The 15,220-nt window shown below is 36.9% G+C and overlaps 2 protein-coding genes across 2 annotated transcripts; both read right to left on the reverse strand.

Moving 5' to 3' along the window:
• Positions 1-551: 551 nt before the first annotated feature.
• hsp90aa1.2 (heat shock protein 90, alpha (cytosolic), class A member 1, tandem duplicate 2) lies at positions 552-7,963 on the reverse strand. Its single transcript, XM_065256427.1, has 11 exons — positions 7,805-7,963; positions 6,637-6,786; positions 4,336-4,702; positions 4,094-4,227; positions 3,494-3,814; positions 3,125-3,290; positions 2,094-2,284; positions 1,827-1,974; positions 1,468-1,736; positions 1,045-1,378; positions 552-954 (listed from the first exon to the last, which is right to left on the reverse strand). Exons 2-11 carry the CDS (start codon positions 6,784-6,786, stop codon positions 845-847), a joined length of 2,190 nt encoding a protein of 729 aa, XP_065112499.1. The 5' UTR covers positions 7,805-7,963; the 3' UTR covers positions 552-844.
• A 190-nt stretch (positions 7,964-8,153) lies between these two features.
• On the reverse strand, positions 8,154-13,840 carry LOC135738401 (heat shock protein HSP 90-alpha 1). The gene is made up of 11 exons (XM_065256428.2): positions 13,644-13,840; positions 12,182-12,334; positions 11,729-12,095; positions 11,506-11,639; positions 11,105-11,404; positions 10,856-11,021; positions 10,556-10,746; positions 10,322-10,469; positions 9,966-10,234; positions 9,534-9,867; positions 8,154-8,514 (listed from the first exon to the last, which is right to left on the reverse strand). The coding sequence occupies exons 2-11, from the start codon at positions 12,332-12,334 to the stop codon at positions 8,405-8,407; spliced, it is 2,172 nt and encodes a 723-aa protein (XP_065112500.1). The 5' UTR covers positions 13,644-13,840; the 3' UTR covers positions 8,154-8,404.
• Positions 13,841-15,220: the final 1,380 nt, after the last annotated feature.

Here is a 15,220-nt window from a genome sequence, read left to right on the forward strand (position 1 = left end):
AACTTTTGCATAGATTATGATAGAGAAAAAATTCCTTTTTCCTCTGTAAGCTGACAATTGCTGGAATCAAACAAAACTGTCTGCAGGCAGCTGAGACACCCAGGGCCAGAGTTATATACTTTCAAATAAAAACTTTAGAAACAAAACATAAAAAAGCGCCTATTTATTTTTGTGTTTATTAGAGGCCTGACATCACATACAACCATGTTTAGAACGTTCAACAGTGTTTTATGTAATTTCAAAGGGTTTCCTGTAAAATGATACCAAACTTTTGTATGTAAACCTCTGCATGTGGGTATTGGAAGCTTTTGAAATTGGGTAGCCCAAATCCAGGCGAAAATCCTCAAAATAGCTTCAGGGTTGAAGAAGTTAAGACCATAAAAAATAGTGACATTTTATACACCCTAATAAACTACTGTAATTCACATTAGTTTAACGAAATGTATTATTTGTAATTAAATGTAAAAATGTCTGAATAATACATTCTTCTGTATTACTGTATGAGAATCAGAATTTATTAACTGCTGAAAGTGAGTCAACGGACACAGATATTAAATGATATTCTGAGTTTTATTTATATCAGAATCCCACCATGTCATTAATACAGTATCAGTGTCATGCTTTACAAACTGAGTCCTTAACACTAAACATTGGAATGTTCATAAATACAAAAACGACTCAAAATGAATACAAAAACAGAGGTGCGTACTCTTCAAAGCTTCACCAACAAAAGGAATGCATTTGAAAATCAGAACATAAGGAACATTCAGGAATAATCTGTAATTTAAACATATACTTTTTACATAGCTACAAACATGAACTAGCAAGCATTAATGTTGCCATCTCAGTCGACCTCCTCCATTCGAGATGTGTCGTCGTCTCCTTCTAATGGTGGCATGTCTTCAATTGGAGCTGAACTGGGCTCTTCTGTGGTCACGTCATCTTCATCGATGCCTAGAATAGTCAAAAAATAAATTGAAACACATTCGTATTATACTTGTATCTAATCTGAAAATCAAAATATTCACATACACTTCTACCTACCTAAACCAAGTTTGATCATCCTGTAGATTCGGTTGGAGTGCGTCTGTGGGTCGTCTAGCGTGAAGCCAGAAGAAAGCAGTGCAGTCTCAAACAGCAGGATCACTAAATCTTTGACAGACTTGTCATTCTTGTCTGCCTCGGCTTTTTGTCTTAGTGTCTCGATGATGGGGTGATCTGGATTAATCTCAAGGTGCTTCTTGGCAGCCATGTAACCCATGGTGGAGTTGTCCCTCAGGGCTTGAGCCTTCATGATCCTCTCCATGTTGGCCGTCCAGCCGTATGTGCTCGTGACGATGCAACAGGGTGAAGACACCAGACGGTTCGAAACAGTGACCTGTGTCAAGGGCGAACACCTCAGTTAGCAGTGAGAACCGCTAGAGTACTTGCTACGCTGTTGCAGATTTTACCTAAACTGCTCTTTACCTTCTCAACTTTCTTTTCCAAGATGTCCTTCATGATCTTGCACAGGTTTTCAAACTGGGCTTTCTTCTCTTCCTGCTTCTTCTTTTCCTCCTCATCCTCAGGCAGCTCCAGACCCTCCTTGGTCACCGACACCAGATTCTTGCCTTCGAATTCTTTCAGCTGCTGCACACAGTACTCATCAATGGGCTCGATCATATAGATCACCTCAAGACCGGCTTTGCGCAGACGCTCCACAAATGCAGAGTTGGCCACTTGATCTTTGGTCTCACCTATATTAGATGTGTACAAAGGTTAGTTAGAAATTATTTTGTGGCAACATTGTGAATAGTGTGCCTTTTTTAGGAGTATGCGGTCATCACCTGTGATGTAGTAGATGTGCTTTTGTGTGTCCTTCATGCGGGTTAAGTAATCCTTGAGGGACACCATCTCGTCTCCAGAAGCAGATGTGTAATAACGTAGCAATTCAGACAATTTCTTCCTGTTCTGAGAGTCTTCATGGATCCCAAGCTACATAAAGAAGATAAAATGTCAAATTCAGACCAAATATTCCTAGACAGAATTATATCATATACGCGTCCGCCCACGTAACACCTCAACTCGTACACAGAAATGAGTTCATAACCCACCTTGATGTTCTTGGAGAACTGTTCGTAGTATTTCTTGTAGTTGTCTTTGTCCTCAGCGAGTTCGGTGAAGAGCTCAAGACACTTCTTGACCAGGTTCTTGCGGATCACTTTCAGGATCTTGCTCTGCTGAAGCATCTCTCTGGAGATGTTCAGAGGAAGATCTTCAGAGTCCACCACTCCCTTAATAAAGTCTGGAGAGAAAGATTAAGAACGCAGCAAATTAAACACTTTTAGATGGCCACTTTAGACGTTACAGAACAACACTCGTCTGTGGTATTCATGCATCTAGCACCAAATTTTGGATTAATATGGCTACATCTGACTTTCATCCCACATTTGACATAAATATTTACCTCTTACATAGGACTGTTAAAGGATTAATTGCATACAAAATAAAAGTTTGTTTTTGCATAATGTGTGTAACTATTTTGTATAAATAAATACACACACATGCATGCATTTAAGAAACATTTACATATGTATTTAATTTTTATATATTTTATATCATATATAAATACAAAATATATACATAAATACACATTTTCTTAAATGTATGCATGTATGTGTGTATTTACCGTATATCAGTGCTGGGTATAGATTAATCACATACAAAATAAAAGTGTTTTTTGCATAATATATGACTGTGTGCTGTGTGTAGTTATAATGTATATATAAATACACATACATTTATGTATCCAATTAAGAAACATTTACATGTGTATAAATATTTATTTATATTTTTATATATTCTATATATTGTATATAAACAAAACAAAATATGTATATATAAATAAAAATGTTTGAAACGCATATATGTGTGTGTGTTTAAATATACATAATAATTATACACAGTACACACACATATATTGTACACACAATATACACAAATATATTATGCACAAACTCACACCAACTTTTATTTTGTATCCGATTAATCATAATTTATCTTTTGACAGCCTTACTCTCATACTAAATATATATATAAATATACTTTTATTTACTAATTATACTATACTAACGCTTTTACTTACTGAGGTACTCGGGGATGAGCTCATCACAGTTGTCCATGATAAAAACTCTGCGAACATACAGCTTGATGTTATTCTTCTTTTTCTTGTTTTCAAAGAGATCGAAAGGAGCTCTGCGAGGAACGAACAGCAAAGCGCGAAACTCCAGCTGACCTTCTACAGAAAAGTGCTGTGAGGAAATTAAAACAAAGCAATCAGTTGTAAAAACAAAGGAAGAGCATCAGCAACGGTACATGATCATTTCAGAACAGACTAATACCCGTACTGCTTATGCATTACACTACTTTCTGTAAATCGTCTTCTAGATTTGCATGCACACGAAAAAGTTAATTATTCAGCACGGATATCTCTAAAGTTCAGTTAGACGTTCACCTTGACAGCCAGGTGATCTTCCCAGTCATTGGTCAGGCTCTTGTAGAACTCGCCGTACTCCTCGTTGGTGATGTCATCGGGGTTGCGGGTCCACAGAGGTTTGGTCTTGTTGAGCTCTTCCTGGTCGATGTACTTCTCCTTGATCTTCTTCTTTTTCTTCTTCTTGTCAGAGCTCTTGTCATCGTGGTCCTCGTCGTCCGAGCCCACATCCTCGATTTCGGGCTTGTCTTCGTCTTTCTCTCCCTCCTCTCCCTCTTTTTCCTTTTCTTTCTCCTCTTCAGCCTCATCATCACTTATTTCCTTGTCACGCTCCTTCTCCACCTGAAAGAAAGATGAACCGATCAGCATTAAAATCCCAAGAACACAAACAGAGTATACAAATCTATAAATTAACATGTGCTATTTCCATCTCTAGCAGAGAAGAAATTTCTTAGTTTTTTTTATGTTAATACATATAACTCAGATTTCAGAAAGTTAACATGACGAGTCTAACTTGTATTAATTAATGTATTGATTATTTATAGTTTAAATACTAATGGAAACACAAGTTGGTGTCAGCTATTTCCAGACAACAAAATGAATGACCCAAACACTACTTACAAAGAGTGTAATGGGATAACCAATAAACTGCGAGTGCTTCTTTACAATCTCCTTGATTCGCCTCTCTTCAATGTATTCTGTCTGATCCTCTTTCAAATGAAGAATCACTCTTGTCCCACGACCAATTGGCTCAGCTGAAGGAAGAAAAATTATTTAACTTTCCACATAACACTTCAAGGACAACAGTCCTTGTGCATCACAAATCCATTAACCAAAGAAAAATGAGTTTGCTCGCCACTTACAGGTGTCTACTTTAACCGTGAAGGAACCGCCTGCAGATGACTCCCAAGCGTACTGCTCATCATCATTGTGTTTGGTGATAACTGTGACTTTTTCGGCCACCAGGTAAGCAGAATAGAAACCCACGCCAAACTGACCGATCATAGAGATGTCAGCCCCAGCCTGCAGGGCCTCCATGAAAGCCTTTGTGCCAGATTTGGCAATGGTGCCCAGGTTATTGATGAGGTCAGCTTTGGTCATACCGATGCCAGTATCGATAATGGTAAGTGTGCGGTCTTGTTTGTTGGGAATGATTTCAATTTTGAGGTCTTTTCCTGAGTCGAGCTTGCTTGGGTCTGTAAGACTCTCATAGCGGATTTTGTCCAAAGCCTGGAAAACAGAAGAGCATTTCACATTTACATCAGCGTTTATTACAGTTTCAGTCCCTCCAGTTTTTCGCGATTCAGTGAACACAGCGCAAAATTAACAAAATGTTGCATAATTTCTTATTTCATCGCAAAATAATTGCAAAAATTAAAAAGGTCTCATTGTTTTTATAAAATTATATAATATTCTGTCATGATACAGATTAGACTTGGTGAACACTAATGACTTTATTTTACTAATGCACATGAACAATCACCGCATCCCACTACCAGCAACCTGGCTCCCAACAATTAACAGTCAATCACAATATACTGTACATACGAGTTTTTAATTGTAAGCTATTATAATGCATTATTTTCATGATACATACGTGAAAGGTCTGTTTGAGACCTTTGTGGTGAACCTGCTATTTCACATAAATGCCAATAACCGTGTGCAATGTCATAATGCATTACAATTTACTGTTTTGTAGGCTTTTTTTAGGAACTTGGGACACAAAGAAAGACATCTGTCCACTATCATTTCATCTCAGCGTTAGCAAACATGTGCGCATGCCACCTGTCAAGCGCGTGAGGACCGAACTGTTCTCCTTTCAGGCTTTGCACTTAAACGGTTAAATACATGCATAATAAAAACAACACGCAAGTAAACACAAAGTTTAGGGAAACTGTAATTTTAGACTTGTGGCTATTGTGCATTACTGCATAATTTTCAAACTTTTTAAAGACAGACTATACAATTTTTTTTTTCAATTAAAACAATAAAAAATGTGACGCACCTCTCTCTGTGTTTGCGAGGGATTAATTCATGTGTTCTTATTAATATTTTTAAAAATTTGAACATTAATGCGGCTGAAGCAGTTTAAAAACAAAAAAATAATTAAAAAAAATTTTTTTCCTTAGGCCCAGTTTTTAAAACCACTTTGTGACAGCTGTCTATGTTAATCTGTATCTTGAAGTTGTATTTATTTGTCATATTTTTTTTTTTCGCTGTTCTTATTATATAACTGACTATTTACTTAATTATTTTAATAACTTAATTTAATATTAGACAACTATTGGTATCCTAATTAGAATCCTAAAATCAAAATTTTCTGCGAAATTTCTGGAAATTACAGCTGCAAAATCAGTAATTATGATCGCATCACAAAAATAAATTGCAAACTCCTGGAGGGACTACACTACACTAAGTCATTTGCATTGTTATACATAACAGATTTTTTTAGGTGCATTAAAGTGTTGTGATGTCAAAATTAATTTGTAAGAAAACAACTAATTTCAGTACATTGTATATTTATGAAAAAACCTTATTTCAGCCATCATTCAGAGCACATAAACAATTTCTTATTGTATCTGCCATAATTTTCCTTACGAAAATTAACCATTTTTGGTGTATTGATTACTATCATCAAAACTATGGTTTTACTACACTAACCATGGTTTAACTATGGGTTTTGAGTAACCATGTTTTTTTTTTTTAAAGATGCAGTGTGTAAATTTTAGCGGCTTCTGGTGGTGAGGTTGCGAATTGCAACCAATAGCTCAGTTCACTGCTTACCCCTCGCTTTTAAAACGCATAGAGAAGCTACAGTAGCCACCACCGGACAAACATGTCACCTTCAGAGACAACAGAGTAAAAAAAATTGTCCGTTAAGGGCTTCTGTAGAAACATGGTGGCACAAAATGGCGACTTCCATGTAAGGGGACCCTCTGTATGTAGATAAAAACGTCTCATTCTAAGGTAATAAAAACATAACTATTCATTATAAAAGGTCTTTATACACCCCTGATAAAATAATTGTATATTATTTTGCATTTCTGACAAGAGATCCTTCTAAAAATTACACACTGCACCTTTAACTGTAGTAAAACCATGGTTAATGTAGTCATATAAAATCAGATTGTCCCATTATTCAATGTTATTACACAGTTACGTACATCTGATGAGTTGGAGATGAGCTCTCTGAGGAAGATTTCTTTGTTTGAGTAAAAAGTGTTGATGATGAGAGACATCAGCTGGGCGATCTCTGCCTGGAAGGCAAAGGTCTCAGCCTCCTCCTCCATTGGTTGGTCGTGCGCTTCAGGCATCTGAGAAAAAAATTTGGTTAAAATCAGAGCATGGTAACTAGCAATACTGGGTCTATAACACCTCGTTGTTAACAGATCACGTGCTCATGAAGTTGTTTTCATTTTTGGTTCTGATCCTTGGCAACATCTTTGCTTTTCCACCACAGTTCAAACAGAAACAATCACGTGGCCATGTCTCATAACTCGACAGCAAAATAGTTTTGTATGTAAATCGTATTTTAGATAAACATCACCATCAATCACATATGAAACTGAATTATGTTTATGATTTGGGAACAGATTATACAATCTTAAAATATTCTGCCGGGATCCTTTAGCGTGCGCCATCTGCTGGTCTGAGGCGGACATTACGAGCTTCTAGAATTTACCAAACTCTCCATGCACAATAACATGGACTACATCATTTAATTTCTTAATATATAAAAGTTTAATGTGTGTATATAACACTATATTGCGATAAGTACTGCAGTATACTAACATATGCATGCAGCAAAACTAATATAAGGTAATTCATTAGTAACATATGTTTGATAAATCAATATAAATATTCTAAATACATGCAAGTTTTTTAACTTTAATGTTTGAAATGCATCGTCTTATATAATATATATAATATATAATAGTCATGCATTCATAACGCATTCATAACCTTTACTGAGGAGGAATCCTTTGCATCATATAATCTTAAGAAAATCCTCTGAGGTTAAACTGATCAGTAGAGATGATCTTAAGTCTTATTCACAAGAAAACTGATCACATGTATTTAGTTTACTTTCACCTCATGTATTTATTTATTTTATAATCATTATAGTTTTCTTATAGAAACTCGATTATATATTGAAACTTTAAACTTTAAATGGCATCCATACGTCCGAGTGATCGACATGTCATTTGTTACGATAACGTTAACTATTTTCCAAGATCTTTTTTAATTAATGAAACACGATGAAACGTCGATAAATGCTTAAAAACACATGACGTATGTTAAAAAAACGCTCGTGTAATGATATCCTCTTACCTTGAATGCTTTTGTTAAAGTGAATGCGAATAATCGCTCGTCCCGGTAAGCTGCGAGATTTTCCTCACTTCACTGTCTGTCACTGAGGTTTCGTTGCGCCGGTGGCGGTTTATATACGTTCATGCGCAGAGGGTTCGAGAACGCGCATTCCAGAAACCCCTCGAATCTTCTCAGTGCTTTTCAGCGGCGCAAAGGGCGGGACTTTGAGCGCAATCGCCCCCATAAGGAGGGACTTTCCTGTCAATCATTGATTGATCTCCAATCGCCCGTTGTGGAGGGCGGGGCTAAGCCTGAAGAAGATGAAATTTCTAGACTGCTTGAGGTAAAGATAGTAAATACTCGACTCGAGTTAATATTTGCTCAATGTTCATTTATTAAAAACTTTTTATTTAAGTTTACAAAAACAATCATTATAAAATCTAAGAAAACAAAATTCTGCATTTAAACACAAAAGAAATACAAAGAAGTTGGGGGTTTTGCTACAGTACAATGCTATACTATGGTACAATTATGTTTTAACTGCAAAAATGTGTTTACAAAAAAAAACAATAAATTATAATCAATACATTAACAATTTAGTGATATTTACACTAAAACATATTAGTCAACTTCCTCCATTCTAGAAGTGTCGTCATCGCCCTCCAAAACCGGCATATCTTCTTCAGCAGGTTGAGTAATATCTTCTACAGTAGAGTCATCGTCATCGATACCTGTAAAAGATCACATAAAGTATATTTAAGTCCTTTTTCATTTATGACTATTGTTTGACTGATATCATGTGATGTTTGCTAACACAGTTTAATTACAACAATTAAGTTACATTAAACATGTTTTCCATGGCTGTGGTTACTGAAAAATCATTAAAGTCACCATAAAACAAAAGTAGCGAATCTAGCGATTGTCTTATTTTCCCGATGAACACCATTTCTAGGAAACATGTCGTTAAACTGAAAAATATAGCAAAACGTTGCACATCGGTTTGAAACGGCCCCTGATTGGATCGTTTGATGTTGGGTCATTTTGCTATTTGCTAATTACTGTGATCTTTTCCCAGATCCCGCCTACCTGCCATACCATGACCGGAAGTAAAGAGATATTGTGCTTTTTTTTTCGATTTCATTGTGACTTAAAAGGCAGGGTGCATGATTTTTGAAAACACTTCGGAAAGGGGAGTCGGGCCGACTACCAAGACACTCTTGTAGCCAATCAGCAGTAAGAGGCGTGTCTACTAATCGACATCGTTGCCTGGATTGCGTATGTGTGGGGCAGGTCTATCAAAAGAAGGTCCAGATTCTATTTGGGTAGGGGCGTGTTTGTTTTGGTGATTTCAAATATTAGCATTGGCTTTCAGAGATCATGCACCCCGCCTTTAAATGCAAACCCTTTCAGATTGGTCAAATATGAGTGTATATAACGGTCTATCATTTAAAATCCAACAAGATTATTGTAGATTTGCATAATGTTGTTCTCAAAGTCTCTCAAACATCTTATCAAATGTTAAAAATGTAGGGCGGGACTTGTGATCATCTATCGAGAACTGATTGGATGGTTGGATGTTCGGCCAAATAATAAAATTTTATTTTATATAGCGATTTGTTTTATTTTTTTCAAAGCAGCTTAACATTAAGGTTACAAAAGGTTTAAGTTTAAATTTCATGGTGACTTTAATTTTTGACGTACCCTGTTAAAATTTTTGAAACGCACTCGTAATTTCACTTTTCCAACTTACCGAGACCAAGTTTGATCATCCTGTAGATGCGGTTAGCATGTGTCTGTGGGTCTTCCAAGGTGAAGCCAGAGGAAAGCAGGGCGGTTTCGAAAAGCAGGATGACCAGGTCTTTAACAGCCTTGTCATTCTTGTCTGCCTCTGCCTTGTCTCTGAGGGTCTCAACGATGGGATGGACGGGGTTGATCTCTAAGTGTTTCTTAGCAGTCATGTAGCCCATGGTGGAGTTGTCCCTCAGGGCCTGAGACTTCATGATCCTCTCCATGTTGGCCGTCCAGCCGTATGTGCTTGTGACGATGCAGCAGGGTGAGGACACCAGGCGGTTCGAGACCGTGACCTGTTTGGATAGATGTTAACACTATTGGTTACCTAATAGTTCTGAGGAGCCTAAATATTCACTTTGAAGTAATAGCCCAGCATGCTAAGAGCTTGTACCTTCTCAATCTTTTTATCGAGAATGTCTTTCATGATCTTGCACAAGTTTTCATATTTGGTCTTCAATTCTTCCTGCTTTTTCTTCTCGTCCTCATCCTCAGGCAGCTCCAGACCCTCTTTGGTCACCGATACCAAATTTTTGCCATCGTACTCTTTCAGCTGTTGCACACAGTACTCATCAATGGGCTCGATCATGTAGATCACCTCTAGACCGGCTTTGCGCAGACGCTCAACAAAAGCAGAGTTGGCCACTTGATCTTTGGTCTCACCTTAAGAGGGAAAGATAATTGCGTGTTTAACTAGCTTTGTTTTCGTAATACTAAAGCATGTTTAGCTCCTTAAACCAAGCAACTAACCAGTGATATAGTAGATGTGCTTCTGATTCTCCTTCATGCGAGACACGTAATCTTTAAGGGAAACCATCTCATCTCCAGAAGCAGATGTGTAGTAGCGAAGCATGTCGGATAGCTTTTTGCGGTTCTGAGAGTCCTCATGGATACCAAGCTAGAACAAGAAGACATTTTAGTTTAGTTTAGTTTAGTTTAAAAAGCCATCATGTCCAGATCTTCTTAAGTACAAGGGAAACTTACTTTGATGTTCTTGGAGAACTGCTCATAAAACTTCTTGTAGTTGTCTTTGTCCTCCGAGAGTTCAGTGAAGAGCTCAAGGCACTTCTTGACCAGGTTCTTGCGGATCACTTTCAGGATCTTGCTCTGCTGGAGCATCTCTCTGGAGATGTTTAGAGGAAGATCTTCAGAGTCCACCACACCCTTAATGAAGTCTGGAGAGAAAGTTTAAACTCTTGTTATCTCGTTTTATTCTTCAATTTATGTGATATCCTCAAACTCCATATTGGCTGTACAACATAGCTGAACTCCTGAGACACTTACTGAGATATTCTGGAATGAGCTCATCACAGTTGTCCATGATAAAGACTCTGCGCACATACAGCTTAATGTTGTTCCTCTTCTTCTTGTTCTCAAAAAGGTCAAAGGAGGCTCTTCTCGGTACAAACAGTAGTGCACGGAACTCAAGCTGACCCTCAACTGAGAAGTGCTGTCATGAAAACAATATTTTTTATCATCTTGCCCAAAGGTCTACTACAAGTAAATACAATATTTCTCTCTTCTACTGCTCACCTTAACAGCCAAGTGATCTTCCCAGTCATTGCTCAAACTCTTGTAAAACTCGCCGTACTCCTCATTGGTGATGTCATCTGGGTTACGGGTCCAGAGGGGTTTGGTCTTGTTCAGCTCCTGAGCATCAATGTATTTTTCCTTCACCTTTTTCTTCCTCTTGTTCTTTTCGTCTTTGGAGTCTTCATCTTCATCAGCCCCCAAGTCCTCAATCTTGGGTTTGTCTTTGTCATCTCCAGCTGCCTCCTCCTCTTCCTTTTCTCCTTCTTCAAGGTCAACCTCCTTCTCTCTCTGTTTCTCAATCTGCAATATTTTATAGCGAATTAAATAATGTGGAGATGTGGCAAGCATTTAGGGTTTGGACAAACCCATGGTTGTTCAGGTATGAAAGTAGAGGCACTTACAAAGAGAGTTATGGGGTAACCAATGAACTGAGAGTGCTTCTTAACAACTTCCTTGATGCGTTTCTCCTCAATATATTCAGATTGGTCCTCTTTAAGGTGGAGAATGACTTTTGTACCACGTCCAATGGATTCACCTGTTTTTCCAAAGAAAAGTACAAGTGTGATTATTTAAGGTTTACAAAGAACTGTTTGATCTGAATGTGAAACTTCCTGAAGCTCTTACCGGGGTCTGGTCTCACGGTGAAGGAACCGCCGGCTGCAGACTCCCAGAGATACTGCTCATCATCATTGTGTTTGGTGATAACTGTGACTTTTTCGGCCACCAGGTAAGCAGAATAGAAACCCACGCCAAACTGACCGATCATGGAGATGTCAGCCCCAGCCTGCAGGGCCTCCATGAAAGCCTTTGTGCCAGATTTGGCAATGGTGCCCAGGTTATTGATGAGGTCAGCTTTGGTCATACCGATGCCGGTATCGATGATCGTGAGCGTACGTAGTTTCTGATCTGGGATCAGTTCAATCTTCAGATCTTTGCATGAATCGAGTTTGCTTGGGTCTGTCAGGCTCTCATATCTGATCTTGTCCAAAGCCTGTTTAAAAAATAAGAAAGTTGTAAGTAATCGTTCTTAGCTTCTGGGGATTTTGTATGCAAATGAAATGATGATTCAAAACGTACGTCTGATGAGTTGGAGATGAGCTCCCTGAGGAAGATCTCTTTGTTTGAGTAGAAAGTGTTGATGATGAGAGACATCAACTGAGCGATCTCTGCCTGAAAGGCAAAGGTCTCAACCTCCTCCTCCACCATGGGCTGCGCGGCATTCTCAGGCATCTACACAAAGCGAAGAAATAAAGAGTTATTCAGAAATATTATATTCTTTAAAAAATGTAGTGGAATAGATTATAGTCAATTTTGAGAATTGTGTACATTATTCTTTTTCAAAATAAAAGTCCTTTTTATTTTATTTTAAGTTTGTTAATAACTGCTCTCATTCTAGCTGAAATATTTTTCTTAAAGTAAACAAAGAATATAAATTATATTAAAATCATCATAATTATTAAATAATTGTAATACATTAATGCATTTGGAAGTTGCTTTTATCCAAAGCGACTTACACTGTAAAAAAATACTTCGCTGCCTTAAAAATTTTTGTTGAATCAACTCAGATTTTCAAGTCATTTTAACTTAATATTATTTATCTTGACTAGAGATGAGTTGTTATAACTACAGGTGAGTTGTTATAACTTATAAAATTAAGTTGCCTTTTCTCAACTATATTTAATAAGTTGTGACAACTCATCTCTGTTGACATGACAGTGCATAATTAATATGTGTGTTTCTTGGTTTCAAACCCATGACCTTTTGCGCTGCTAATACAATGAGCTATAAAGGAGAACATATGCATATATATTATGAACTGATCTACAGTGAAATACTCTATTAATGTTTTATTACTTTAATGGTCTTTTAAATTTGTATTATTTAAGATTTCATTTATGAATAATAATATATCACTAGATATTATAAAAAAATATATTTACCTCCACTTATTTCCAATTCTAGATTTCTGACACTACTGATAATGAAGGCAACAGCTGATTTAACCCTTCTATAGTAAAATTACAAGCACATGTTCAGCACCTGTCATTGCACATGTCAAATGGGGGAGGAGTGTTAAATGTCCCCTCTCAAATACAGATGGCAAATGGTACAATCATGTGATCTAAGGGATTTTGTCGATTTTTTGGTTTTACAAATGTAATGCGATCTAGTCCTCATTTTAAGGAAAAAGTTGCTGTGGGATGATTGAATTTCAAAGTTTGTACTGCTGCTGCCAGACTCCTCCTGTCATGAAAAGCATATCTGCAGACACGTGTTCACAGCTCCAACTATTTAATTGACTTATTTCTTTTTTTAAACCCATGAGCATACAAGATAAAGAAGTTATTTTATTAAATAGTATTTTATAAAAGTTAAAATAATGTAGAAAACTTCATGACTATTAACTTTTAACTATTAACCTAAAGATTTGGAAATACCTCTCCTCATGTTTTGACAGAGCACATTTCACATAAAAAGAGTAATTGTAAAAGTCAAACACAAATGCATATCTAATATTATATTATGGCATTCTTCTTACCTTGATTATAATCTTCTGTATTAAATGTCCGTATAAAAAGTATTCTGCTGTATGGAGATCTCCTCCGCTTGAATTTTTGAAGTATGTTGAGCTGTGCTCTCGCTCGCTTCTCGCTGCTGCTTTTGCTTTATCTGCCGAGCTATGGGCCTTCTTTAACCTTTATATACTTGCGAGCAAAGTTTCTCGAAACCCCTTTGAGAAAGTTCCAGAAGGAATGCCCACTACAGAGATTGGGCTAAAGTAAGACCACTAGGCAGTGTAGTGTATGTCTGGGTTGGGGGGAGGTCACCAGCGGCCATATACCCCATTTGTCCTTTTAGGGGCAGCGAGTCACAAGAGGTGTCTGTCAATCAAGTCGAGAACTTTCCGGATGGCACATGGGTCTGTCAATGAGCTGCTGTGACTTCCTGATAGCTAAATCTCAGCAGTTCATTGGCCACAGCAGTGACACCGTCAGGCAAATCCAACAGGGCCTTTGATTCAAGGTGCCAGAATTCACAATAAAGATCATTTCCTCTTGCTGTTTCAATAAATTCAACAAGTCTCACAAACGTGTTGCAGGAGAGACCGGGGCGTGACCTTCAATCTACATTTACACGTACCAGATGCTTTTATCTAAAGCGACTTACAGTGCATTGCAATGTATACATATTTTTATCGGTATGTGTGATCCCAAACCTCTGACCACCTGCTATGCCCACTACAGTAACACAAGACACAATTATTCATACAAATGTACCAACATGCAAACCTAATTGATGTATATGTGTACATGAAAAATTGTGGTAGTGAATTCATTAACAGACCCCAAGATGTATCTCAACACTTATACCATGCTTTCAATCCACAAATGTCATTATCAGGTGCTTTAGTTCAAATACTGGCAAGCAATGACAATGGTTTTGATATCTTAAGGTATTTTGGTATTGCAATTCAAATTATATTTCATTTAATAATTAAATATTTCCCGCCATATACATATTAGTCTTAAAAAAGATTATACCTTACTGTTAAAATTATATTACATTATCAGTGGCAGTTGTTTCCCAGTAACTTATTGTAGAACAGTTTGTTCAAAGTTAAATGAACATTAAACATTAACAAGTCTTTGTCTTTACAGAATAAAACTAATATAATGGCTTCATGCAACGCATTCTGGGAACCAAAATCTGAAGAAAAAAAGAAAAGTGTTGATGAGGATTTCTGGTTCCCATAATGCTTTGCATGGGCTTTTATTTTATAGTTTTATTCTGTAAAGACAAAGACTTGTTAATGTTTAATGTTCATTTAACTTTGGACAAAAGGTGGCCATGAAATAGCATACATTTAAATCTACAGTAAGTTACTGGCCAACAGCTGCATAACTACAGCAACATTTTTACAGTAGTCGGTTATGTAAAGAAAACAATTGTGAAACCCTGCTTTAGATAATTAAATATAAAATCAAGTATGATTTTTATAAGAATAAGCTATATTTCGAGCAAAACATTCATTAAAAAAATTATAGTTAACTGTAATATTACAGTAAATACTACACCACAGTATTTTATAAAGATAGTGAAATGATAAACGATAGA

Source organism: Paramisgurnus dabryanus, chromosome 12 (genome assembly GCF_030506205.2).
Source record: "Paramisgurnus dabryanus chromosome 12, PD_genome_1.1, whole genome shotgun sequence".
Lineage (NCBI taxonomy): Eukaryota > Metazoa > Chordata > Actinopteri > Cypriniformes > Cobitidae > Paramisgurnus > Paramisgurnus dabryanus.

What these genes read in the sequence shown, in the direction of transcription:
- hsp90aa1.2 (XM_065256427.1), bottom strand. Translation starts at nt 6,786, where the DNA reads ATGCCTGAAGCGCACGACCAACCAATGGAGGAGGAGGCTGAGACCTTT. An exon ending in CACGGTTAAAGTAGACACCT is followed by an intron (nt 4,228 to 4,335) that starts GTAAGTGGCGAG and finishes TTCTTCCTTCAG; the next exon opens with CTGAGCCAATTGGTCGTGGG. An exon ending in AGTTCTCCAAGAACATCAAG is followed by an intron (nt 1,975 to 2,093) that starts GTGGGTTATGAA and finishes TTCTTTATGTAG; the next exon opens with CTTGGGATCCATGAAGACTC.
- LOC135738401 (XM_065256428.2), bottom strand. Translation starts at nt 12,334, where the DNA reads ATGCCTGAGAATGCCGCGCAGCCCATGGTGGAGGAGGAGGTTGAGACC. An exon ending in TCATCTCCAACTCATCAGAC is followed by an intron (nt 12,096 to 12,181) that starts GTACGTTTTGAA and finishes TTTTTTAAACAG; the next exon opens with GCTTTGGACAAGATCAGATA. An exon ending in AAGATCACTTGGCTGTTAAG is followed by an intron (nt 11,022 to 11,104) that starts GTGAGCAGTAGA and finishes TTTTCATGACAG; the next exon opens with CACTTCTCAGTTGAGGGTCA.